This window comes from Nannobrachium achirus, assembly GCF_963921795.1.
Source record: "Nannobrachium achirus genome assembly, chromosome: 3".
In the NCBI taxonomy this organism is placed as follows: Eukaryota; Metazoa; Chordata; class Actinopteri; order Myctophiformes; family Myctophidae; genus Nannobrachium; species Nannobrachium achirus.
This window is the reverse complement of record NC_137812.1, coordinates 22,717,261-22,744,760: the sequence shown is the minus strand read 5'-3', so window position 1 is coordinate 22,744,760 and position 27,500 is coordinate 22,717,261. Positions and strand designations below refer to the sequence as shown.

At 43.6% G+C, this 27,500-nt stretch overlaps 1 protein-coding gene across 1 annotated transcript; it reads left to right on the top strand.

The window, feature by feature from the left end:
- Window positions 1-4,357: 4,357 nt before the first annotated feature.
- LOC308282100 (eukaryotic translation initiation factor 3 subunit A-like) lies at window positions 4,358-25,075 on the top strand (the record flags this gene model as incomplete). The annotated part of the gene is made up of 4 exons (XM_080722444.1): window positions 4,358-7,658; window positions 22,256-22,371; window positions 24,849-24,951; window positions 25,041-25,075. The coding sequence occupies 4 exons, from the start codon at window positions 4,358-4,360 to the stop codon at window positions 25,073-25,075; spliced, it is 3,555 nt and encodes a 1,184-aa protein (XP_080578570.1).
- Window positions 25,076-27,500: the final 2,425 nt, after the last annotated feature.

Here is a 27,500-nt window from a genome sequence, read left to right as displayed (position 1 = left end):
TATCACTTGTCGGGTGGAAATCTCGTATCTCCAAATGTTTACATTCTTTCGCAAATCATACAAGGCCGTCGCACAAAAGTAGTGAAAACAGCCGATCTACAAGCACACAACGCCTCACGTGCGAGGCGTTGTGTGTTTTCACTAGTTTAAATCATTTTTAAAATGGTAAATTCAAAACGAACGGTTTTGGACATACAAGATTTTTACCCGACAACGACGAAAACTGTCACTGGAGTTGTGGGAACACCACCGTCGCCCCCTGCAATGTTGTGGCCCTCGGCTTGGTACCCTAGACATAATTCAGCCCTTGGGGAAAACTAATTGGGGAACCCTGCTCTACACCCACAGAGGTAAAACCATCCACATGCATTGAAGAAGTTTGAGGTTGTGCCGGAAAGTAAAATGTTTACCTGTGTGTGTGTGTAACTATAGAATAGAGCAGGGGTTACCCTAACCCAAACTTTTTTGTATTAACTTTTAATATTTTTTTAATCACCCCTACATTATAATTTTCACTTCCAGCACCTTATATTTATAGCATATCGTCGTTGTCGGGTGGAAACCTTATAGGTCCAAAACTGTTCGTTTTCACTAGTTTTGTGCGACAGTCTTGTATGATGAAGCAGGGCTTTGCTTTACCAAAAGACGTACACATTTGAAACTTGGAGATACGAGGTTTCTGCCGGACAGTGATGATATTTTAGTGATTATGTTGCGAGGAAAACGTTGAGATAATAGCCATTTTGGTCAGAACTGACTGAAAATAACTTTGTAGGGGGAGAGCGGGGTAAATTGAGACACCGGTTAAACTGAGACACTCCATTTATCTTGGCAATGGAACACATTTGTGGTCATGTGACCATTATATTTTCAAGCCCCTTGAATTTCCCACTTGTCATCAAAAGAGAGACCTGATAGTGCTGTAGAAAACATGCTTTTTTCATAAAAAATTGTTTTTTGCATGTAAAAGTAAATGTTCTTGCTGTCAACATAATCAGCTGTTGTGTCAAAGCAAATTGATGCAGGGAGAACATTTTATATCATACATGTTGATGAACTACCAACTTATAAATCCATGTGATAGATGCTAGCTGAAGATTACCCCTTAATTGATAAAAATATCCCTTTTCCCAAAATGTGGCTGTGGGGTAAAGTGAGACAATTGCGTCGGGGTAAAGTGAGACACTATCTCACATTATCCCAACATGATAGACAGGGAGAAAGCTGTAAAAACCTGATTAAAGGGCGTACCAAACTAGTCTCAGTTGATTCTTATGTATTTCCCCCTGTAGAATCCATTTCTGATACATATTTCTTTGTATTGTGCATAATTAATGAGATAATTAGCATATTTGACTACATTTGACTAAATATGCTAATTATTTCATTAGTTATGCACTATACAACAATATACTTTGCAGAAATAGATTCTACATGAAAAATTACATAAGGATCAGCTGAGGAAAGTTTGGTAAACCCTTCTATCAATTTCTATAGGGTTTTTAGTTTTTTCGTTCTGCCCATGTGTCACATTATTTGACACATGGGTGGAAATGACAGGACAAAGCCTATTAAAAGAATGTCTGCTATGTACATTTTTGTATTGCGCATATTTAACCCGGTTAACCAGGTTTTTGTGTTTTTATTGTAGTTTTAAAGTGAAAAAAGTGAGTGGATCACTTTACCCCGTTGATTTCTCTGGTCTGTCTCAGTTTACCCCGGTCCTGGGGTAAACTGAGACACAAGACCACTTTTTTTAAAACAATCATATTTTCTCTGCCTTTTGTCCTGAATATGTTCTGATATCTTCCATTGTTAGGAAACATCCCAAATTACTGGGAAATGTGTAAATTTTTACTGATATAACTTTTAGTTCGCCTAGAGGGGAACAAATGTAAAAAGTGTCTTCAAGTTTAAAATTATACTAAATATTTTTTCAAGTGTCCAAATAAATTCCAAATATTATCAAATTATCTCGCGGCACCCCTGGACTGCCGTCACGGCACCCCAGGGTGCCCCGTCACCCACTTTGAAAACCCCTGGAATAGAGACCATGTAAGGAGTAACCATCTGTTGTTACCTTTCTCTACATCCCCCTGCCTATGTATAAATGTGTGTGGGACATGGGTGTTTGGGGGCTGATGGGGGAAGCTCTGAGAGGGAGACACAAGTCTCTCTCTCGGCTGTGATGAGATCTACAATATGGTCCATTTACAATAAAGTATGAAGTCTGATTCCTGACAATGCAGTCCTGCATCTTCCTGATTTGTTTAACTTACTTATAGTAACATCAAAAACTTCCATTACAATAGGAGGCCAGTCCGGAGCCGTGTGAAACTCCATACTGCATTCTCTCACTTAAGTGGATGACCCGTAATTAGTACTCTCTCAGTTAAAACAACCCTGGGAATCTGACAGTTAAGATTTGGGTCAGAGAGATAAAGAATCATATCAAATGGTTGTCCGTGGCCTAATGTATCTCATACTGGTGGTCCAAGGTGATTCAAAAGGTTGAGAGTCACTGGCCTAGGGAAATACACTGTTGTTATTAAGTTTATTGCGACCGTTAGGGAGCAGTTTACTATGAAAACCTCCACCGGCCGTCCGTCCGTCCGTCCGTCCGTCACGTTTTGTGACCATCAACAAACGTCACACCTTTGTTGATGTTTAAATCGAAGAGTCTTGGTCAAATACTTCTGTTGGTTTCTGCACTGATCATTTATACAATTCAGCTGTGTTTGCTCGTGTCATCATGATGAGGTCATAAATCAGCCATGCCCAAATATAGATTTTACGGGTTTACATGCTTACTCAGTTATTCGTTATGTGAAAGTCCTATGACGTCTATGATATCTGACATCATCATACATACATTCCCTTTTATGCCCATAAATGGAGATCCCCTCTGTAGAACCAGCCACTGACATCACTGTAATGTCAGGGGAACCAAATCCCTTTTATGCCCATATATGGAGATCCCTGTGATGCCAGGGGAACCAAATCCCTTTTATGCCCATATATGGAGATATGGAGATCCCCGTGTTGCCAGGGTAACCAAATCCATTTTATGCCCATATATGGAGATCCCTGTGATGCCAGGGGAACCAAATCCCTTTTACGCCCATATATGGAGATCCCTTATGTCATCAATATTAAGCCCATATCTGTGAATATCTTTGGGTACCAGATGTCTCCATATATGGTTAAATGGTCCGATATACATCACTGGCCAGAAGACCAAGAAATGGTGCAACCTCGCCCTTTGCTTTTCTCCCTTAGGCATCTTACTGGTAGGTAGTTTAATGAGGAATGCAGTATGGTGGTAGGTAGGTAGTTATGGCCTTTGATGTAAGATTTTCACTTTCTAGGATAACTATATTTGCTATTCCCAGATGATGCCCTTTTAGGGTACCCCTCATGCCCATATATGGAGATCCCCAGGCTTTACTAATTAACATAAGTTTTATGCCCATATATGGAGATCATTGTCCCAATGTCATCAGATATATGGGCATAAATGGACACAGGCAAACTAGATGGGCTGTATGGATATCCAGATGTGTGATGTAAGTGTTTTATTCCAAATGTGGCACCCCACAGACATATTTCCAGAAACAAAATCCCTTTCATGCCCATATATGGAGATTTCTGATGTCATCAATCCCAGGCCCTGTAAAAAACATGGTTGCTATGGTAAACAGTTGGTTGCTAGGGTAAACAGTTGGTTGCTAGGGTAAGAAAACATGGTTGCTATGGTAAACAATTGGTTGCTAGGGTAAACAGTTGGTTGCTAGGGTAAAAAAAACATGGTTGCTGTGGTAAAAAGTTAGTTGCTAGGGTAAACAGTTGGTTGCTAAGGTAAAAAACATGGTTGCTATGGTAAACAGTTGGTTAGTAGGGTAAACCTTCAATGATTTTGACATCTTGTTACTAATCTGTCGGTAGATAATGCCGGTCTTATATAAGGGTCATTTGTGTACGGTGTGATGTCATACTGATGTCAGCAGTGTGACAGGAGATAAGCGACCAACGGTCGCTTATCTCCCGATTAGGGAGTCTTACTGGTATGTAGGAACTTTACGCCTTTACGACTTTTGGAAAAAGCATTGGTTAATAGTTGCGTATAACGTGTGGTGATGTATGCCCACGTCACCTTTGTCTTCAGCAGTAGCCCCATTGACTTTAATGGGAAAATGTAAAAATGGCAACCACACTCGCAATTTCCCAGGAACGCACCACTGCTTCCCTCCCAACCAGGGTGTGGCATTCATGATGATCCAGTGACGTATGACCCACGGCGGCAGCCATATATAGGAGCCCTTTTCACACTAATGCCGGCATAAACCTTTTCACATTAATGCCGGCATATTTTCATCAACCAGAAAATGCTCTGAAACGAGCCAACGAATTCCTGGCGGTTGGCAAGAACCAGCTAGCTTTAGAAGTTCTCTATGATGTCATCAAGAGCAAGAAGCATCGGGCGTGGCAGACGATCCACGAGCCCATCATGCTCCAGTACCTTAAGGTGTGCATGGACATGCGGAAAAGCCACCTGGCGAAGGAGGGGCTGTACCAGTACAAGAACATTTGTCAGCAGAACGTCAAATCCTTTGAGAACGTGGCCAGGGCTTACCTGAAGCTGGCCAAGGAGAAGACGGAGTCTGCCAGAGAGGAGTCTCAGCAGACGGCCGTGGACACGGAGGATCTGAATAACATCCATACCTTGGCGATTGTGTTCCTGAGTGCCACGAGCGAAGAGAACGCTCAGGATCGTGCGGACCGCCTGCTGCTCGGCCCCTGGGTGAAGTTCCTGTGGGAGTCCTACCACCAGTGCTTGGACCTGATGCGCAACAACTCCGCGCTGGAGCGCCTCTACCACGACGTCGCTCAGCAGGCTTTCAGGTTCTGCCTCCTGTACGCCCGCAAGACAGAGTTCCGCAAGCTCTGCGCCAACCTGCGCATGCACCTGGGCCAGATGCAGCGCCACCAACACCACCAGGGCACCGCCGTCAACCTTAACAACAGCGACAGCCAGTCCATGCACTTGGAGACGCGCCTGGCACAGCTGGATGGTGCCATAAGCCTGGAGCTCTGGCAGGAGGCCTTCAAGGCGGTCGAGGACATCCACAGCCTGTTCCTCCTCTCCAAGAAGCCTCCTAGAGCCCAGCTGATGGCCAGTTACTACGGCAAGGTGTCCACTCTGTTCTGGAAGTGTGGGAACGTGCTCTTCCATGCCTGCACCCTCCACCGGCTCTACCATCTCTCCGTGGAGACGCGCAAGAACCTCAGCCAGGAGGAGATGCAGAGGATGTCCACCAGGGTGCTTCTGGCCACGCTGTCCATTCCCATCTCCCCCGAGCGCGCCGACATCTCTCGCTTCCTGGACATGGACGGCATCGCCGCAGAGAAACGCTTCAGACTGGCCAGCCTCCTGGGTCTGCCGTCTCCGCCGACGCGCCAGAGTCTCATCAAAGACATGGTGAGGTTTAACATGCTGCAACAGAGTGCGCCCGAAGTGAACGGACTGTACAACTGGCTGGAGGTGGACTTCCACCCACTCCAGCTGAGCGATAGGGTGACCAAGGCGTTGAACTGGGTGGGAGACCAGGCAGAGAAGCAAGCTGACCTCCAGCAGTATGTCCCTCGCCTGCAGGGCAACACCGCCCTCCGGCTCCTGCAACAGGTTGCTCAGATCTACCAGAGCATCGAGTTTGGCCACCTGGCCTCCTTGCTACCGTTCGTAGACGCCTTCCAGCTGGAGCGCTACGTTGTGGACGCCGCCAGACATTGTGATCTGCAGGTTCGAATCGACCACATGTCTCGCACCCTGAGCTTTGGCTCGGACCTGAACTACTCGTCCAAGGGCAGCTCCCCGGTCGGTCCGTCGTTGCAGGAAATGCCCACGGAGCAGATCAGGAGCCAGCTGGCGACCGTGTCCTCTTCTCTGACCATGGCCATCAGAATCATCAAGTCTGCCTCCATTCTACAAGATCGCGAGGAGCAGCACCAGCAGGCCATTGCCGCCTGCCTGAAGAACGCCCACTGGGAGCACCAGCGCATCTTGGCACGCAGGCAGGCCATTGAGGAGCGCAAGGAGCGCCTGGAGAGCATAAGCTGTCAGCGAGAGAAGGAGGAGCTGGAGCAACGTGACGCCGACATGCACAAGGTCCGCAAGGCAGAGGAGGAGCACCTTCGGCAGGAGGCCAGGGAGCGCGAGAAGGAGCGTATAATGCAGGAGCACAAGCAGATCAAGAGGAAGACGGCACGCGAGCTTCTTGAGCAGACCAAGAAGACCGAGCTGGGAGCCAAGGCCTTCAAAGATTTTGATATTGAGGACTTCGAGGAGCTCGACCAGGACTTCATCATGGCCAAGCAGGTGGAGCAGTTGGAGAAAGAGAAGAATAAACTCCAGGAGCGTCTAAGGACCCAGGAGAAGAAGATTGACCATTTTGAGCGAGCAAAGCACCTGGAGGGAATTCCCCTCGTCAAGAAGGCTTACGAGGAGCAGCGTGTCAAGGACATGGAGCTGTGGGGGCTCCAGCAGGAGGAGATGATCAGCAACATGAGGGTGGAGCATGAGAAGGCCTTGGAGCACAAGAAGCGCATGTCCCGGATGATGGAGGACAAGGAACATTTTGTGTCCAAAATAACAGCAGCCCGTAGCTCCCTTTATGAGGACACACTTAAAACATTCAATGAGCGCTTATCGGAGGAGAGGGACAAGCGCCTGGAGGAAAGGAAGAAGCAACGCAAAGAGGACAGGCGCGTAGCCGCCTGCCGGCAGAAAGAGGAAGAGGCTCAGCGCGTCCGCGAGGAACGGCTCAAGAAAGCACGTGAGGATCTGGAGCGCATTGAGTCGGAGCAACGCGAGAAGGAGGAGAGGGAGTACCAGGCGCACCTGTGCAAGCTTGAGGAGCAGGAGTGCAAGCGGCGTACCCGCGAGCAGGAGATCGAGGAGCGTGAGCGCCGCCGCGAAGAGGAGAAGAGGGCCTCGGAAGAGCGACCGTCCAGGCCGGACTGGACCGAGAAGGCGGCGGAGAGCAGAGGAGGATGGAAGAGGCGCGTCTCCGCGGCGGAAACTGACGCGGAATGGCGCCGTCCAGGAGGGGACAGGCAACAACGGAGACAGGAGGGCCGTGAAGACGGCACGGATGAGACAGAACCACTAAGACGAGGGAACGGACCGCGCAGGGGAGCCAGACGCGGGGCCGCCGATGACTGGGCTCCCAGGAGGGCCGAAGACGACGACCAAATTGACTGCAAGCTCTGGAAGCAGCCTCTCCGCAGGCCTGGCGGTTGGCGTGAAAGAGAGAGGTTCCAAGAGGACAGTCCCGGTGGTGGCAGTGGCTGCGGAAGTGGCTGCGGCGGTGACACCAACCAAGAGAGAGAGGAGAGACCAAGCGAGCCGCTCAGAGAACGTCGCTCGCAGAGAGAGGAGGCCAGCGTCTGGAAGAGAGGTGGCGAGACAGACGACAAAGGCGGCTGGAGAGACTCGCCCACTGAACGCCGCAGCGAACGCCGAGACGCTAAGCGGCGGTACAAACACGAACAGAGGTCCCCGCCCAGAGAGCAAGAAGAGGGAGGGTCTTGGCGTCGCGTCGTCGATGCCGATAAGGGCGGGGAGCGGCGAGAGGACCGAGACACTTCGAAAGAGGAAAGTGTTGCTGGCGGGAAAAAACGACAGATTTCAAACAACTCAAAGTATTATAGGCCTATTTATCATGAAGTAGCTTATACACAGACAGCAGTCTCTTACAGTCTAAACCATCCACACACAAGTGAAATGGAATCCACGCATATCTGATGATTTGTAGTTATACGTGTACAGATGTGTTAAGTGTTTTTATTTCCTTCTATTTGTGGATTTTTTTGTGCATTACGCATTCATAGTGCCGTGTGTACATCAGAAACACACTGTTTATGTTATATGTTACTAATTTGATGACCAGGTTCAGGATAAGATAGGTTGCGAGGGTTCATGTGGTTAGCCACATGAGCCCTCGTACCTATCCTCGGCATGTAGGCAAACCATTCGGTGAAAAGAGGCAAACATTCTGCGAAAATAGACGATCTGCAACACAACACGCTGAAAACCTCCAGGGCTTTTGGAGTGAAGAGAATTTGAAGTGGGAGGGGAGGGAGAGGCCTAAGGCCACAACATGCGGACACCCTGGGTGGGGCCCATGTCAACTAGTTGATTGATACACTTACAAACCAATGAGGTTACACAGGACTCAGATAAACGTACTAATCACTGAGCTTACTTGATGCACAGAACTCAAATACACATACAAATCAATGACTTGACTAACACCTGTCCTGCACAGAACTCAGAAGCACTTTGTTATCAGCATGTACAGCATAGGACATTGTTTCTCAATCTGGTCTGGGGCTTCACCAGGGACCCCCAGCATTGTCCATATAACTCTTAAAGCTAGTGATTTCATTTAAGTTTAAGTTTCAGTTTTCATGTACATATGTGCCGCTTCAACTCTTCGGTATTTAGTCAGAGAAGGTTATAAATATAGCTGATCTACAAGCCCAATTTTCTGCAAGTCCCCTGAAAATCTTCTGTCTTGCCAATGGCAGGACATGTGACGTTTTTAAATGGCACATAATAGGTAGGTGACAGGCGGCGACCTTCCTCCAATCATGATCAAGTGAGGGCGGGCCTTGATGTGCATAAGGCCCACCCCCAATAGACCCTATTCACGGCCCGCCCACACACGCGCGCTCAGCAAATTTCTCAGCAACTTCCTGGTGCTGACGTCAGCTTTGAAGGGTAAATTAACACAGAAATTGCTGGACTTAAAGCCAACAAATCATTATTTTGAACGGTAAAGTAAATTATAACGCTTTGTGCCTTTTACTATCTTGTGTTCTTGATCATGCTAGCCGTATTTTATACTGTACTATTCGGAAATTGCCTTAAACTTGCGATTTCTGTGTTAACTCTATGGGCTTTTAGTAGGGTTTTCCCCTTCAACCGTGACGTCAGCACCAGGAAGTTGCGTAAAGTGAATTCAGTCAATCGAACATGATTGGAGGGGGGCCTGTTTCCTCCACCAAAACTGAAACTGCTTTTTCTCCTCACGCCCACGGGGGATAAGGCTGAAGTCCAAACATAGACCAAACACCCTAGTAACTAGTACAGAACATAAACCCATTGTGTTATTATTTGAATTCAATTTAACTTAAAGCTGCACTACGTAACTTTCCACTTCTACCCTGGATTTGAACCCGGTTTCCTGCGCAAGTGCTGCATTTCTTTATTTATTATTTAGTATAGAGATGGATTGCTTGCTCGGGTGTTAAAATGAATCCTTTCAGATCCTGTGTCCAGGTTAGACAGAATACAAACAAATACAACTGCCCCAATTATTATTATATATTTAAACATTGTACTGTATTAAACTACTCTACCTTACAGATTGTATAAGTTATATTGTATTAACATACTCTGCCATACAGATTGTATACATTATATTGAATTAACACACTCTACCCTACAGCTTGTACAAGTTAAAATGTATTATGCTCTACCATACAGCTTTTGTAATTGATATCGTATTAACATACTCTACCGTACAGATTGTATAAATTATATGCCGGTAGTATTAACTATTAATATTTTCTCCATATGGATTGGACATTTTATTCATAGATAGAGTTGCATTAATTGTGCAACTTTAAGCTTTGTAAACAAACATTGCAAAGGGCAAATGCACAAATAACTTAAGCAATGACAATCAATCAATCAATCAATCAATCAATCAATCAATCATAATGTTTGAAACTATACAGTATAGTGTATGGAACTATACAGCAGTGTTTGTAACTACTGGTCACAAACATGGTTAGCGTTACTTGCTGTGAATCTGTGAATACACCGAAACACATGTCAACTGTGCGTTTTTCTAGGCAATATTATTGCGACCGTAGGTCGCATTTAGTATGTGAACGGTCACAGCTTGTCCGTATCTCTGTCTATAACGCCTGACACTTCATAGGACGTTCACATAACAAATAACTCAGTCTATATTACATGAATATCCTTTAGTTTATCCAATCTACAAGCTCACAACGTTCCACAACGCGAGTTGAGGTACTTTGTAAACTTTTTAGATCTGCTCTTTCTGCCTAATGTTCGCCATGTTTGCCTATTACTAACACTATAGGGTTCATGAGATGTGATGGAAGAGAATGTTTGATGCCAACGTCAAAGTCACGATGCAATGATAAATGTCAAGAATTGCGGTGATCTCGGCGAACGCTGAAAATGTGATCTGCGCCACATTGATAAATGAGGGCCAGTGTTCGCCAATGTTTGCCTGTTATCACAGCGACACTGTATAGGGTTCATGAGATGTGATGGGAGATTGGGAGCACTTAATTGCACTCAATTTAGGGCAAGACAACAGGGCCTCTGCACACTTCAAGACAGAGTACTCTCCTACCTGAGAGTTCGTTACTTACAAAAGCCCGGCTGTCACTTTGCAGTCGGACACAATGGGGGCAGTGCACCTCTAAATAATCATAAAATTAGCTGAAGTATATATTAAAAAGAAGAAAAAAAAAACATAGGCAGGGTAAATGAGGCAGAAAGCCCCTCCTCTGTCCCCGAACGACTACCCTCGAAATGCTCTTGAAACCTCCTGTCGCTCGGTGGCTCGCAGCAAGAGCACGGCGCTCAGCCCCTGATGGGACGCGAGGTGCTGCAGAAAAGCAGGGGAGCCACAGACTCTACTCAAGTAAAAGTATTGTATCTTTAAAACGGCACTATATGTAACTTCCTTGGTGTTTTGATTGATCCGTTGAATGTTGTATTAGACCAGGGGTCTTCAACGTTTTCAGGCCAGGGACCCCCAAACTGATGGGGAGATTGAGCAGGGACCCCTACCACCTTGTAGGATGGGGGGGTTCAGGTTTTTTTTTCTTTCATTACAACATACAAACATACAGTAAACTCTACAAGATACAGTGAGCAGTGTGGCCATACCACTACCATTTCTAAACATAGTACTTATTAATTAACTGAGAACCAATGTCAATATTATCAACAATCTTATCTGTCAATTGCACAGTAAAGCTATTCAAAATGGACAGAATCCTGATATATTTTTAACATATTATTATTATTATTTTGTATCAATTTGTTCAATTGGGGTGGTTATAATTGGTCTCACTCCTCTTCTATTGAGACATCTAGATTGTGTCAAAGAAAGATCATGCCTCACCTATAGACAAATGTCTATCAGGCAGGCTCTATTAACCCATTAAGAACAGGAACACATCCGTGTCACTCTAGATTTAAAATTGAAATTTGATTTCATCATCATCAATATTTAATATCATGCGTTGTGATCTTGTAAATGAGCTATTTTCAAGTTGCCAATTTACGATATTTATATAGCGTTAAAGTGTAATGTTGATGCTACAGTTTGTTTTGCTAGGTACCCCCTGGAACCCCCTCAAGGACCCCTGGGGGTCCCGGGACCCCTCTTTGAGAACCAGTGGTATAAATGATATTGTTTGTTTGTTTTTTAAGAAAAAAAGGAGGAATTAACCTGTTAAAGGACTTTAGCCCGTATAAGTCCTCTTTTCTGATTCGATAAAATTGGTATCCTGACTTGAAAATGCATTTTCTGATTGTTAAATTAAGGAGCTGGAGAGAGGGGATACCTCTGTTACTGAACAGACACTCTTCAGTATAGTAATGATTACTATCACAATATAGAGTTATTTAACAATGATAAATCACTTCTTTTGAATTACTTATGTAGGCTGTAAGTGGCTAAAGTAATATTAACTAGTCGAGTAGAAGTAAAAGTAGCCAACTTTCACTTGAAGTTGAGTAATATTTGACCAAGGGTATCTATACTGTACTTTGACTCAAGTACTGGGGTTGATTACTTTGTCCGCAACTGCTTAAGTACAATTTTATTCATAAAGTTACTTAAAGGAATCCCCCAAAAAAAGAAAGAAAAAAAGAATGCTATTTTATTTTTATTTTCAATTGCCAATTGCAATGCATCATTAAATTGTTAGGGTGTCAGCTGCCGTAGGAGTGTTCCTTTAAGTAAATGTAACTGAGTAAAAGCTCCTTGCTACCTACCTCTCCTATAAAAGGTATGGTTCTTGTACCAGAGCACCGCTGGCCTGGGGGGAGCGTTGCGTTGCGGACCCCTTCGGGAGGAGCCCCCCCTCACCAGGGGAGGGGTAATTGATGGCCAGTATTACCCCACTGATGTGCTCCCCACATGGGAGCGCTACCACAGATGGACTGCACTGCCTGGCTCCCTCTGACCTACTTGTGGCGCTATTCACGCAGCCCCCCGAAGCCCCCTCCCCGAGAGAGAGAGAGAGACACACACACACACACACACACACACACACACACACACACACACACACACACACACACACACACACACACGTGCGTGCGTGTGTGATGGTGCTGGATAGTTTGAGCGGCGAGATTACATACAATGTGAATGCAAAGACTAGACGACGCACGGTCGGGCACGGACCGGGGCGACGCGAACGACGAGAACGGACGCCTCTGTATCTTTACCCAGTTGGAAAAATCTAAATGAAGCGACCTTCGCTTCCCCTCGACTCCACCCATCACGTCCTGACAGCCAATCAGAGTTGATGTTGTCCGGAGACACATAAATGTTTTGGCTGTTTGGTTTTTCCACGTGTTCTTTCCAGGTGTTTCGCTTTGACTCTGACCTGATATGTTTTTGAAGCGGTGGAACAGCGCTCCCAATGGATAGCTTTGTGTGGCTCTGTCATACCCTGTCCCCCTGTCCCGTACAGAATAAATAGCTGCAATGACGCTGGGTGACCAGAAGTGGGCACTGTTGCGCAGCCTATAGCCACACCGGTAGTGTAGATTGAGAAGGGCACTGTTGTGCAGACTAGACACACACACACACACACACACACACACACACACACACACACACACACACACACACACACACACACACACACACACACACACACACACACGAACACACACATGCACACACGCACACACACAGGGTATAGCTGCACAGATTCACCGCTCCACTTCGTACCGAGGTTAGATGTTTTTTCCCAATGCTGACCATGTTTTTCCCAATGCTGACCAGTGTGACCAAAGTGAACCGACTGAAGCAACTATAGAAACAAGTATATCTCTTCAGGTTTGAATGAACCATAAGGGTGTGCTAGGATTCTCAACAGGTCAGCTTCGCGAGTGAACGTCACATTGGGTGTCAAGCGTCTGTTTTATTGTCAATTTCAATCGTGTCAATAGTGAAAGAAGTTGGATTGGTGTGTGGCAATATGGGAACCCATTCAGTACAAAAAAGCCTCTGAGGGCACCACCTCTTTAGGCACCACCTCTTTTTTGTGTAGAAACAGGAACTCTGTTTGGCTCCTCCTTTTCAATGGCTCCGTGCACGTGGCGTGTCCACATTGTGTGCGAGGCAGCTCCCGTTCACGGCAGTGAAAGTCTTTTCGTGGAGAAGGATAAAATACAACCACGATGATCTGTGTGTAAGTTATGGTCCATAGAAAATAAGGCGTTTTGACCAAACCCACGATTTAAGAAGCGGAGATATATGCAGTTGTCTGCAGCCAGGATGAATACAAGTGAATGGCCAAACGGAAGTTTGGCCAAATAGCTTTCACGAGGCATCATGGGATGTTTTTTTTCCTCCACTGTTGGTTACGATGGTAACCAGCAAAGACGTATGTGGACGTCTAAATGGCCGTGGCACTCCAGGGGGGAGTTGTTAAAATGCCTGTGGACGTCTTAGGCATCCCATGTGTTAAGATCTGTTTTATGTTGCCATATTTGCCTCACCACGTCTCAGCCATTATAAAATACAAAGTAAACTGACACCTCTTGTGGCTTATTGCTTTACTATTTCGATCCTAATCGATACGAGTACTTATCGATCCCACTTTCGATCCTCTTCTATTATTGGTAGCTGTTGGCTAATTGTTGCTAATCTGGTGCATTCTGGCACTTTCTTTGAATGTCCATTGACAATCATACGTAGAGCAGGTTGACTTCAACTGAAGCACCACATGGAAGCAATACGACGTTACATTCATGTCCGCTTTTTGGAGCTGTGTGCAGCTCCCTATACGTGGCTGTGTGGGTCTGTGTGTGTGTGTGTGTGTCTGTCTGTCTGTCTGTGTGTGTGTCTGTGTGTATGTAGCCTGACTTCGGCGCGTAACTAGTGCCGCACCATTTACGCCACTCGCGCAATATATACATCAAAATGTGCGGCTCGGCCGGGAATGGTGTTCTATTACTTTTCGTTCCGATCCGCCTTACCATGCCGACGTAATCGGCAAAAAACGACGCTTAATTGTCCCCATTGACTTATAATGGGACAATGCAAGAAATCACTTTCAAGTATTTTTCTCTCATAAACCATAGGAGCTACAGTTTCAAACCTCGGAGAGGAGATTCATAATGATTTTAAGAATGAATCGAAAAATAATTACATCACTCGGCCTCATGGTGGCGCTATAACGGCCCACTTTACGTTTTGCCCCGTAACTCTTGAACCGTAGATCGGAAAATTAAAATTATTTTTTCCCTGGATTCCTTGGGTCAAGACGCATCTCCCCATATAGGCCACGCCCATTTGCGCCAGGATAGATTTTCCGCCATCTTGAATTTTCTCCAAAACACACTTTTTGCTCCTTTTCCTACATATTTTCTTCAAATGTCACAAAAATCGGTACACATGATCTACACACACACACACACACACACACACACACACACACAGCTCCACTTCACACGGGTGTGATTTTTACTGATAGATGGCCTCTCGAGTCATGATGTCACAGAATGTGAAGTAAACCTGGTTGATTTACGATTCGCAATAACTTCGGAAATCAATGACAGAATGATTGGTTTCTTGATCGCCATCGCCATGAGGAATGTGGAAGAGTTTACGCCTGTCGTCTCCTTCTCAACACTTTCAACACATCAGCCACCTCGACAACAGCCATGAACCTCTGAAGCCCGCCTGTTTTGTGATGGTGTCGTGCAAAAAACAGGACAATAGCAGAAATAGCAGCAGTAGCCGATCTCCAAGCTTCACACCGCCTCACATCATAATGTGTTGTGAGCTTGTAGATCTGCTATTTTTGCTATAAAGAAATGCTATGGTTTTGGAAATGTTGGAAAATGTTAGGATGTTTAGATTCTTAGATAGAAGATCTACAAGCTCACAATGCACTGTAGATCTGCTCTTAAAAAATATATTTAATAAATGTAACATGTTTCTGAAATTCAACATGGAAAAGTTTGAGAACTACTGGTATATAGATGAAGTGGGTCAGTGTGTGTGTGTGTGTGTGTGTGTGTGTGTGTGTGTGTGTGTGTGTGTGTGTGTGTGTGTGTGTGTGTGTGTGTGTGTGTGTGTGTGTGTGTGTGTGTGCGCGCGCGCCGCGGATAGATAGCAGGTGTGTGACTGCATGTCTTCTCTCTTCATGAGGTGCCTCACCTCTGCCTCTGCTCTCCTGAATCACATCTGTATGTGCAGTACAGTTATACCTTCATATACTGCCAATGTGCAATGCACACCACCTGCATTTGTTCTACAGTTACTCTACATTTATTTGATACGTGTAGTTACTGTAATTTACAGATTGACAACGACATAGTGAACAAATACATTAGGCCGCATTAAAGGTGGTTCTCACAAACTAACCTTTTTTTTAGGCTGTGAGCTTCAGCAAGAGCCGTTGGCCGCCGCGTCCACGTCCATGGACGCGGCCGTGGACGCGTCCATGGACGCGGACGCGAAAAAAACGTCCGTGGACGCGAGGCCGCGTCCACGGACGCAAACGGCCGGCCGTCCCGGCCGTGGACGCGGCCGTGGACGAGGCCGTGGACGCAGACGGCCGGGGACGCGGCCGTGGACGAGGCCGCGGACGTGGACGCAAACGGCCGGCCGTGGACGAGTCCATGGACGAGGCCGCGAAAAAAAGGCAGCGAAAAAAAAAAAAAAAAAGTGTCTATTGTATGTATTTTTTCTTTTTTGCATAGGACAACTCTAACCTGCATCAATTGGTATTTTATAATTGCCAATTGTACCCTATCCATCTGAAAAACAAATTGGATGTCTATTGTATGTATTTTTTGATGGGGAATTCAAATCTTACCTTCTTTTTTAGATAGGACAACTCTAACCTGCATCAATTGGTGCATCAACCTACTATCTATCTATCTATCTATCTATCTATCTATCTATCTATCTATCTATCCATCTATCCATCTATCCATCTATCTATCCATCTATTTATTTATACTTCACGTTTAGTCCAGAAGAGAGTTCAGCATCAGGAACTTGCACACATGTAACTGTGTCATGACTGTGTCATGGAGCTAAAACAGGGCTATGTTAAATACTCAAAATGACTCTGATGGACCAATCAGGGTGGTGGTGGGGGGAGGGATCAACAATAGACAGAAACTGGATAATGCTTTGTTAACTGTCCCACCTAAGTCCCTGCTAGTCTGAACAAACATCACCTTCCCTCTCATAACACTACTACTACTACATTTATATAAAGCTGCTCTTGCATTTGAATTCAAGTCTGACACAAGTTAAGGTTAACTTAGGTAGTATTTCATTTTGCTGGCTTTTAGGGTCTGTGTGTGAGTGTGTAGGCTCACAAATTATTATAATTGTCATTAAGTGACTCTATCTATCTATCTATCTATCTATCTATCTATCTATCTATCTATCCATCTATCTATCTATCCATCTATCCATCTATCCATCTATCCATCTATTTATTTATACTTACTGTTTACATTTTCTATAAATATTTATTTCTATATAAAACTCAGTTGTGTGGAGTTATTGTGTGCCTTTTCTTGTAGCTAAAGAGTCCATTTGTTCACTAGACATTAAGTCAAGGTTACTATTTTGAGTTGAAGCTAAGTGTTTTATTGCTTTGTGGTTTAACATGATTTAAAAGGCAAATTCATTGTTATGGTTACTTTAGAAGACTGCTTTTGCATTCATGAGTTAAAAAGAGAGCCAAGCTAATTCAAAGAGTTAAGTTAAAGGAACACAAAACATGACCTAACTCGCTGCCATTGGACAGACAGTTACAACATAGGCCTACTCTTATCTTTCACAGAACAGACAATTATCATTTGTTTTATCTATTTGAGACTATGTAGCTGCTCTATGGGAAATAGAGCATTATATCAGCCTATTCAATTGATAATGACCAATGGGTGCCAGTTTCTAAGTAGTTAACCATATTAACATAACAATATATGTGGCCTAGACATGGATATTGCCCAATCAACTCGTAATCTACAGAAATGTCCACCACATCACACAGTATAAAACTTAGTAGGCTCAGTGGATTCACCTATGTTAAATCATGTCAGGTTAGTTTGGTTCAAGGTTCAAGTATAATAATTTATGAGACAAAAATGTAAACAGCACAAATGTACAATCACATCTCGGCTAGAATGATAACATAAAGTCCTGACTACTCCTTGTTATTGTGGTCCTAAATACTACAATGATTAGTTTGGATGCATTGCTTCTATCATGTCCAATTAAAAATAAATACATTACATACATACAGAAATCTGCCTTCTCCTGTATTGTATTAGTGACATTCATTATAAATAGTAAAATAACAGGACAGAGCAAAAAAGGCCTCTGTTGTGTCTTTATCTGATCACATGCAATCAGACACTCACACTGCACAGCAATATATAAACTTTATTACAGGCTCAATGCCCACAGGGTAAGAAGACAATACATTACAAAGATAATAATTTAAAAAAACAACAACAGAGAGTACATTCACAAAGCCCCACCGGAGCTAAAGAGGCACTCATGCCAGTGTCCTCTAACGGTAGACGTGTACCTGACAGAGCTTTCCCCACATTGGTTACAGATATAAGGTTTCTCTCCGGTGTGAATTTGTTGGTGTATTTTGATATGTTCCAGTCTAGGAAAGCTCTTTCCACACTGGTCACAGCAATAAGGTTTCTTTCCAGTGTGATTTTTCTGGTGTGCTTTGAGATGATGCATATCACTGAACCTTTTCTCACACTGGACACAGCAGTATATGGCTTCTCACCAGTGTGGATTTTCAGGTGTCTTTTCAGAGCCGTCTTCAGAGTGAACCTTTTCCCACATTGGTGACAGCAGTAAGGTCTCTCTCAAGTGTGAATCTTCTTGTGTTGTACGAGGCTAGATTTTACAGTGAAACGTTTGCCACAGTGTTCACAGCAGTAAGGCTTTTCTTCGGTGTGAAATCTCTGGTGTACTTTCAGAGCAGCCATTAAACTGAACTTTTCCCCACATTGGACACAGCTGTATGGTTTCTCTCCTGTGTGAATTCGTTCATGTATTTTGAGATAAGACAATCGAGTAAAGCTTTTCCCACACTGGTCACAGCAATAGGGCTTCTCTCTAGTGTGAATTCTCTGGTGTTCTTTTAAAATCCCCTTTTGAACAAATCTTTTCCCACACTGGTCACAACAATAAGGTTTCTCTCCAGTATGTGAACGCTTATGATCTTTTAATTGTCCAGACCGAGCAAAATACTTCCCACATTGTTCACAGCTGAATGGCTTCACTCCGGTATGAATTCTCTGGTCTACTTTGAGATAATAAATTGAGCTGAAGGCTTTTTCCACATTGGTCACAACAGCACTGTCTTGGTTTAACTGAGGACAGCACAGGACAGGGAGAGAAAACACACACCTGATAAGAGCCAGATTCACACATTGATCAGCATTTAAGTAACATCATCATTATTATTGTTGAGTCTGAAAAGGACAATACAATGTGATAGATCTTTACACATCTGACCCATAACATTATTAGCAATTCACATGGTTACTATAATAGGTGAGTCTTCTAGCTTTTTAAAAATGTAATATTTCATTAATTCTTTCTCTTACTAAGTGTAACATCCCACTTCTTAATTGTATATTATTTGGAAAGGGTTAGCAAAATGTTTGCCATAAATTCAATGCTGAGTTGCATTTGTTTTCCTACATTTTCCCCTTCAATGTATTATTACAATGTATTTACTATTTCTTACTTAGGTCTACTTAACTTTGTATTTTTACATTATTATATTGATCAACATTAACACATAGTGTGTGTTAGGTTAGGTTAGTTGCAGAGTGTCCACAACTGTCCAGAATACACTGTACATAATAGACTCCAGACTTCAAGTGAAGATGAAATCTCTAGACGGCACCAGCGGCAATTCTGATGAACGGGTGGAACCCAAAGACCATCAAGATCTCTGTAAGTCACAGACTGAGTAAGTCTCCAGATAAACTCACACACATCAAAGTGTTTAAACATTACTTTTATCATTCATGACATAATATCATGTTACTGTTACCTACATGCCTTTATATGGGGAGAACCAAGCAACTTTGACCCAGTTATGATTTTGCTTTTAATAGAAAGGAATCCCTTACATTGTTGTATGTTAAATTACTTTCTGATCTGTTTGTGTTCATTATAACAGCCACAGGAAAGATACATTGTTTCAGATTGTTCCAGAGACTGATGACAGACCCTGGATGTAGCTCTGTCAGGTACACGTCTACCATTAGTGGACACTGGCATGAGTGGCATGAGTGCCTCTTTAGCTCCGGTGGGGCTTTGTGAATGTACTCTCTGTTGTTGTTTTTTTAATCTTTGTTTTTGTTATCTTTGTAATGTATTGTCTTCTTACCCTGTGGGCCTTGAGTCTGTAATAAAGTTTATATATTGCTGTGCAGTGTGAGTGTCTGATTGCATGTGATCAGATAAAGACACAACAGAGGCCTTTTTTGCTCTGTCCTGTTATTTTACTATTTATAATGAATGTCACTAATACAATACAGGAGAAGGCAGATTTCTGTATGTATGTAATGTATTTATTTTTAATTGGACATGATAGAAGCAATGCATCCAAACTAATCATTGTAGTATTTAGGACCACAATAACAAGGAGTAGTCAGGACTTTATGTTATCATTCTAGCCGAGATGTGATTGTACATTTGTGCTGTTTACATTTTTGTCTCATAAATGATTATACTTGAACCTTGAACCAAACTAACCTGACATGATTTAACATAGGTGAATCCACTGAGCCTACTAAGTTTTATACTGTGTGATGTGGTGGACATTTCTGTAGATTACGAGTTGATTGGGCAATATCCATGTCTAGGCCACATATATTGTTATGTTAATATGGTTAACTACTTAGAAACTGGCACCCATTGGTCATTATCAATTGAATAGGCTGATATAATGCTCTATTTCCCATAGAGCAGCTACATAGTCTCAAATAGATAAAACAAATGATAATTGTCTGTTCTGTGAAAGATAAGAGTAGGCCTATGTTGTAACTGTCTGTCCAATGGCAGCGAGTTAGGTCATGTTTTGTGTTCCTTTAACTTAACTCTTTAAATTAGCTTGGCTCTCTTTTTAACTCATGAATGCAAAAGCAGTCTTCTAAAGTAACCATAACAATGAATTTGCCTTTTAAATCATGTTAAACCACAAAGCAATAAAACACTTAGCTTCAACTCAAAATAGTAACCTTGACTTAATGTCTAGTGAACAAATGGACTCTTTAGCTACAAGAAAAGGCACACAATAACTCCACACAACTGAGTTTTATATAGAAATAAATATTTATAGAAAATGTAAACAGTAAGTATAAATAAATAGATGGATAGATGGATAGATGGATAGATAGATAGATAGATAGATAGATAGATAGATAGATAGATAGATAGATAGAGTCACTTAATGACAATTATAATAATTTGTGAGCCTACACACTCACACACAGACCCTAAAAGCCAGCAAAATGAAATACTACCTAAGTTAACCTTAACTTGTGTCAGACTTGAATTCAAATGCAAGAGCAGCTTTATATAAATGTAGTAGTAGTAGTGTTATGAGAGGGAAGGTGATGTTTGTTCAGACTAGCAGGGACTTAGGTGGGACAGTTAACAAAGCATTATCCAGTTTCTGTCTATTGTTGATCCCTCCCCCCACCACCACCCTGATTGGTCCATCAGAGTCATTTTGAGTATTTAACATAGCCCTGTTTTAGCTCCATGACACAGTCATGACACAGTTCCATGTGTGCAAGTTCCTGATGCTGAACTCTCTTCTGGACTAAAGGTGAAGTATAAATAAATAGATGGATAGATAGATGGATAGATGGATAGATAGATAGATAGATAGATAGATAGATAGATAGATAGATAGATAGATAGATAGATAGATAGATAGTAGGTTGATGCACCAATTGATGCAGGTTAGAGTTGTCCTATCTAGAAAAGAAGGTAACGTTTGAATTCCCCATCAAAAAATACATACAATAGACATCCAATTTGTTTTTGAGATGGATAGGGTACAATTGGCAATTATAAAATACCAATTGATGCAGGTTAGAGTTGTCCTATTCCAAAAAGAAGGTAATATTTGAATTCTCCATCAAAAAATACATCCAATAGACATCCAATTTGTTTTTGAGATGGATAGGGTACAATTGGCAATTATAAAATACCAATTGATGCAGGTTAGAGTTGTCCTATTCCAAAAAGAAGGTAATATTTGAATTCTCCATCAAAAAATACATACAATAGACATCCAATTTGTTTTTCAGATGGATAGGGTACAATTGGCAATTATAAAATACCAATTGATGCAGGTTAGAGTTGTCCTATGCAAAAAAGAAGGTCATATTTGAATTCTCCATCAAAAAATACATACAATAGACACCTTTTTTTTCTTTTTTCGCTGCCTTTTTTTCGCGGCCTCGTCCATGGACTCGTCCACGGCCGGCCGTTTGCGTCCACGTCCGCGGCCTCGTCCACGGCCGCGTCCCCGGCCGTCTGCGTCCACGTCCACGGCCGCGTCCACGGCCGGGACGGCCGGCCGTTTGCGTCCGTGGACGCGGCCTCGCGTCCACGGACGTTTTTTTGTGTGTGTGTGTGTGTGTGTGTGTGTGTGTGTGTGTGTGTGTGTGTGTGTGTGTGTGTGTGTGTGCGCGCGCCCACGTATGATGAATTAAAGTGGATTAGATGACCCATCACTTCACATTAGTCACAGTTTACAGCCTTTCCGAGCATAGGCTCACCCCTCTATAGAGCTGGAAATCGCACATGGCTATGCCCCCCCATCCCAATGTGTTGCCCCCCGATCCCAATGGTGTCTTTGTGTGCAGGTTACAATGACTACAGTTCACTATGGGCTGCCTCATTCATACACTTTAACGCTCCGGTTCTCAACGTGGGGTCTGGGGCCCACCAGGGGGTCCCTCAACTGGATCCGTACGGGTCTGTAAGTAAGAGTGTTCAGACGGAGACCAAATTGACCTTTATGGGTCTGTAACTCTGAGAGTGCTTAAATGGAACCAAACGGGGCAGCCGGCCATAGCTTGAATGGTCAGCAATTGGTTCTCAAAGTGGGGTCCTTTGGAGATGGGGGGGGGGGGGGGCAGCAACATAGTTGACATAGGATCACGATCAGTTTAACCACTTTAACAATTTATAGGATCCCTATTCAAATATAGCAGATCTATACGCTCAGTGTGTCACTTTGTGCCTGCTATCCTTTTGCTGTGAGGCGACAGCGCTACAGACTGCGCCACCCTCCCTGCTATTCTTTTGAATGCTTTAAATGTTATATACATGCAAAGTATACATTATAGTATTAAGCATCATTCCCACCAGGCAAGATAAGGACACTTGTCACTTAAATTTGTATTCACACATAGGTGTTAGGTGTACAACACCAATAAAACAATCAAGACTGAGAAACAAAAACAACAACCAAACCAAGACACTCCTTTCGCCTCCAAACCTCTCTGAAGCGTGGTGAAGTTGTCGCCCGGCACATTCTCCGCCGTTCCTCGAGTGACCTCTGCTGCGCTCCAATATACTTTCCTTCCATCCAGCCATTGAACCTTAATTTTCGTATAGGGCGTTTGGAAGCTGATGCCTTTTGTTTTCAATACCTTCTTTATTGGAAAAATATTAGTTTCTTTTGTTCACAACTTCTGGCGGGTATTCATGGTCGAATCCGAGTTGTGTTTCTCCCACATCAATCTTCCCCTCCGAAGCTTTTCTCAGCACCATCTCCTTGGTGTCAAACTGGAGAAAGTTTGCCACAATCGCACGAGGGGGGGGGGGGGGGCCCGAAGGGTCACTCGACTTCTGCGTGGGCCTTCTGTGCACACTTTGTATGTTGATCTGAATCCCCTCCGGCAAGTCAAGTTGTTTCATGAATAGTTCTTCCAAAAAACGTCACAGATGTCCCATCCGTGACATAGCCTCATCTACCTCTGCTCTCCAGCTCTCCACCTCGGAGACTCGCGACCGCATGTCTGTTGCTCCAAATAATCTCTCATCTTGTGTCCGAGTGTCTAATTCTTGACGAAAGGCTTTGATTTCCTCCTGCATTTCCTTTTTAATTTCTTCCTTCTTCGACACCAGTTCCTGCCGCGTCTCTCCGCAACACTGGCTAGGCCCACCCGCAGCTTTTCCTCCATTGTTTTCCACCGTCGTCCACGCATCGTCTCTCTTCTTCTTTCCCCTTGAGTTCCGCTTTTAGCTATGTGCCTGTTATAGTCTCTTTTAGTTGTGGGTTCATGGCTGTTGTTTTCTTATTTTGCCTTTATCATCTTGTCTTGTTTAATGTTTTTGTTTGTTTGAGGACTAGCGAAAATAGCTGCTTGTAAGGCTGGGCGATATTAGGAAAACCTTCGATATCCGATAACGTATGTTTTTCTGCTTTAGGTCCAATGCCTGCCTAACCCAGATAATGAATAGCATATCCATGCATGCACACTGCACAGTACACAAAGAATAAAACAAATAAATAATAATAATAATAAAGAAATTCCTTATTTCCATTTTCCAACAATGGTTTTATTGAAATAACCACATGTTACAGATGGACTGCTTTTTTGCATGTGCTAGGTGCATGCATAGTGTGTCTGTTAATTAATTTGACACATACACCAATACCTCATGTCAAGCCGACTTCGTCGACATGTATACCTCGCATGTTGATACCTCGATATCGATATATTTTCGATATATTGCCCAGCTTTAGCTGATTGACAGTTTAGTATGTGAAACGGGCGGCACAACATGCTCCGTCTGGACGTGTACACTTTTGCCGCCCTGAGGCGTTTTACTAGTATATAAGCCCACAACGAGTCAGGTCACAACGCATTGTGTGCTTGTAGATTGCCTTACACATTTTGAAACGTTTTAGTACTTTTGCCTTTGATACTTTTGGACTTTTACTCAAGCCCAATGCATTGTGGTAGTGCTGCTTATCTTCAGGTCAGATTGGAAACGGTTTGTGTTGTGTGAGGTCATACTGGAGCTCTGGTCAACAGTTTGTTTTGTGTGATGTAACACTGGAGCTATGGTCAGCGTATATATATGAACGCTGTTGTAGACACAGGGGTAGAGTACAGAGAGGAGAAGGATGAGTGAAGGCGGGAGACGGACATACAGACAAGACAGAAAGACAGGACCAGACCAGACCAGACCAGACATGCTCTGGACCGGACGGTGAACAAATATAAAAGTGGACAACATAAGAGTACAGGTACAAAATACAAGAGAATAGAGAGAAAGAGAGAGATGAGTTGGGCGGTTATCAAACAGAGAAGAGGACTAAAAGGAGATGGTCATTGTGCCGTGGCCGTCGGGTACAAGGTCTACTCTTTTGGAACGAAACCCGGCTATCACAATCCAATGGTTGTGTACATCTTCAACACAGTGACTTTGTTCTGTGTGAAGTTGTCCCCAGTGATACCTGGAAGAGGAGAACCTCACCTCGAGTGGCCCCCTATGTACCGCTACCACACTGCTGTGCTGATAGAACATCTCATCTACATCTGGGGTGGGTTTCGTTTCAACAATGTCCTTTATGCATTTGATGTCAACGAACACATATGGCTCAAACCCAATGTCTCTGGGACTGTTCCACAGAGGAGGCAGAGCCACTCAGCCTGTGTCTTGGATAAGGCCATGTATATCCATGGAGGATGCATGCAGAATGGATACACTAATGACATGCACAAGTTGGACACAGCCACAATGGTCTGGTCTTTGATTAACACCAGTGGCACTCTACCACCTGCTTCATCCGGTCACTCTGCCACCATCATTGGAACAAAGATGTTTGTATTTGGAGGCTGTGGGAAGTACTACAACACCATCAGAGTGTTTGACACAGATACCAACCAGTGGCTGAGGGCCCCTTCTGCACAGCTTCGTCCGAAAGAACGCAAGTGTCATTCAGCCTTTGCCTACAATGGAGAGCTGTACATATTTGGTGGAAGAAAACAGAGATTCAGAGATCTGCGGAGGTTCAATCCAGAGACCTTTTCCTGGAAGATGGTGAAGCTGAACCCCAAAGGGGAACACCCACTATCTAGCTTGTTTTGTATGAACTTTTGCAAGGTGGGAGATCAGATGATCCTCCTTGATGTTTTGAATTTAGCTGCTTATCTGAGGACATTATGCAAGCTAGCAGTTATTCGGTACGGTCTGGAGTGGTCGAAACTCCGACAGGACATCAGGCGGGAACTGGCAGCCATGACTATGGACTATGACGATGACGATGGATCGGACATTTAACTCTCCAGATCTGTGCAGCATTATTTACAGTGGAAGGCCTCAAACAAACAAAAACACTAAACAAGACAAGATGATAATTAACTTGAAGGCAAAATAAGAAAACAACCCACAACTAAAAGAGACAGGCAGGTAGATTGGATAGTCAGTGTGCAATGTTAACATTTAGTTTCCAACTGATTTTGATTGTCATATATATATATATATATATATATATATATATAAGGCCGGGACTTTAACGTGTTAATTTCGATTAATCAATTATTACAGAAACATTATCGCGTAAAAAAGAATTACGCAATTTAATCAAACTTATTTTCAGGGCGAGGCTGAGCTAGCCACGGCACTGACGGCAGCTAGTCAGTCAGACGCCCAGACAGCCTCTCCGTGGATCGGACATTTACATTTAAAAACAATTGAATGGAAGCGTGGACTAAAGGCACGGTTTTGTGCAGCGTGTCAGCCAAGTCACAATGCAACATGTTATTGCTGCAGCAGCTAGCATGGAGGCTAACGTTAGCTTAACATAACACAGCTTTGGTGAAGAGGAGTCCCCCTTTACGTTATGACATTGGTTCTCAAAGTGGGATCCGGGGACCCCCAGGCTCCAGGATCCTTGAGGGAGTTCCAGGGGTCCCCAGCTAAATGATAGTTAGGAACCAAATAGTCTATGGAACCAAATGGACCCTTAGTCTATGGAACCAAATGGACCCTACTGGATCCATTTGTACTCTCAGAGTTAAATTAACATTGATTTTACATTGGGGTCCCAGAGATAGAAATGCCATTAAATGGGGGTCCTCCCACAGAAACCTTGTAACACAGTAGATATATCCAGTAATTTCCTGTATTCTGGTGCATTTTAACAGGGAGTGTCAGAAATCTGGATAAATTCAGGAGCCGTGAAGGAGACAGGGTGAAACATTCTCAACCTTTTCAGGCCCTGACCGCCCAAAACAATCATATTTCAACTGGGGGACCCCACACCCTGACAATCACTTGGAATTGTAGGAGTTGAGGCATTACACTTAGATTCACTCGGTTCAAGCTCACAGAGGGGGGGAAAAAAAATAAAAAAATGGGGACTCCCTGGGGGTTCTGACCCACAGGTTGAGAACCACTGCCACGAGGGCCCGTCTGGACCCCAAGTGGTCCCCAGACCTAACGTTGAGAACCCGGCGGTTCAATGGCTGAGCCGGCTGCATGCCATTTCAAATGGTTTCTTTTGTGCGTTTTGTTCAGTGAAGTACAGTTCACTGTGCCTGCCTCATTTATACTGTTGAATGGGACCGAGCCACTGCGATGGTCCATTCACTCACACGGCCATGCATTCACTTCATGGTTATTGTGCCCAGTGTGTTGTGCTCCTGAACACGGCAGCGCTACACCACACAACCAGGGATTACATTTGGGCCCAATGATCCGTAACAGCATTCATTCTGGAAGTGGCGGAAAGTAACTATAAGTGCATTTGCTCAAGTGCTGTACTATGAGTACAATTCTTTTTTTTACAATTTTTCAATTTCAACTTTTACTTCTATTCCACTCAGAGGAAAATATTGTTGTTAGAATTATTTGAAGCCTACTCCCAAACACAATTGGTTTAGTTTTGTAAATATGTAATACTAACTTATTCATTCTTAGCCATTTGGTAATATTATTCAACTCAACCTGAAGATTCTCTCTCAGCACAACTGAAGTTGGTGATGCGCAAAACAATAAATGATGTCATGATGTTTTGATCTCTAGACTTTGGTTTGATTGATTGATTGATTGATTGATTGATTGATTGATTGATTGATTGAATATTGT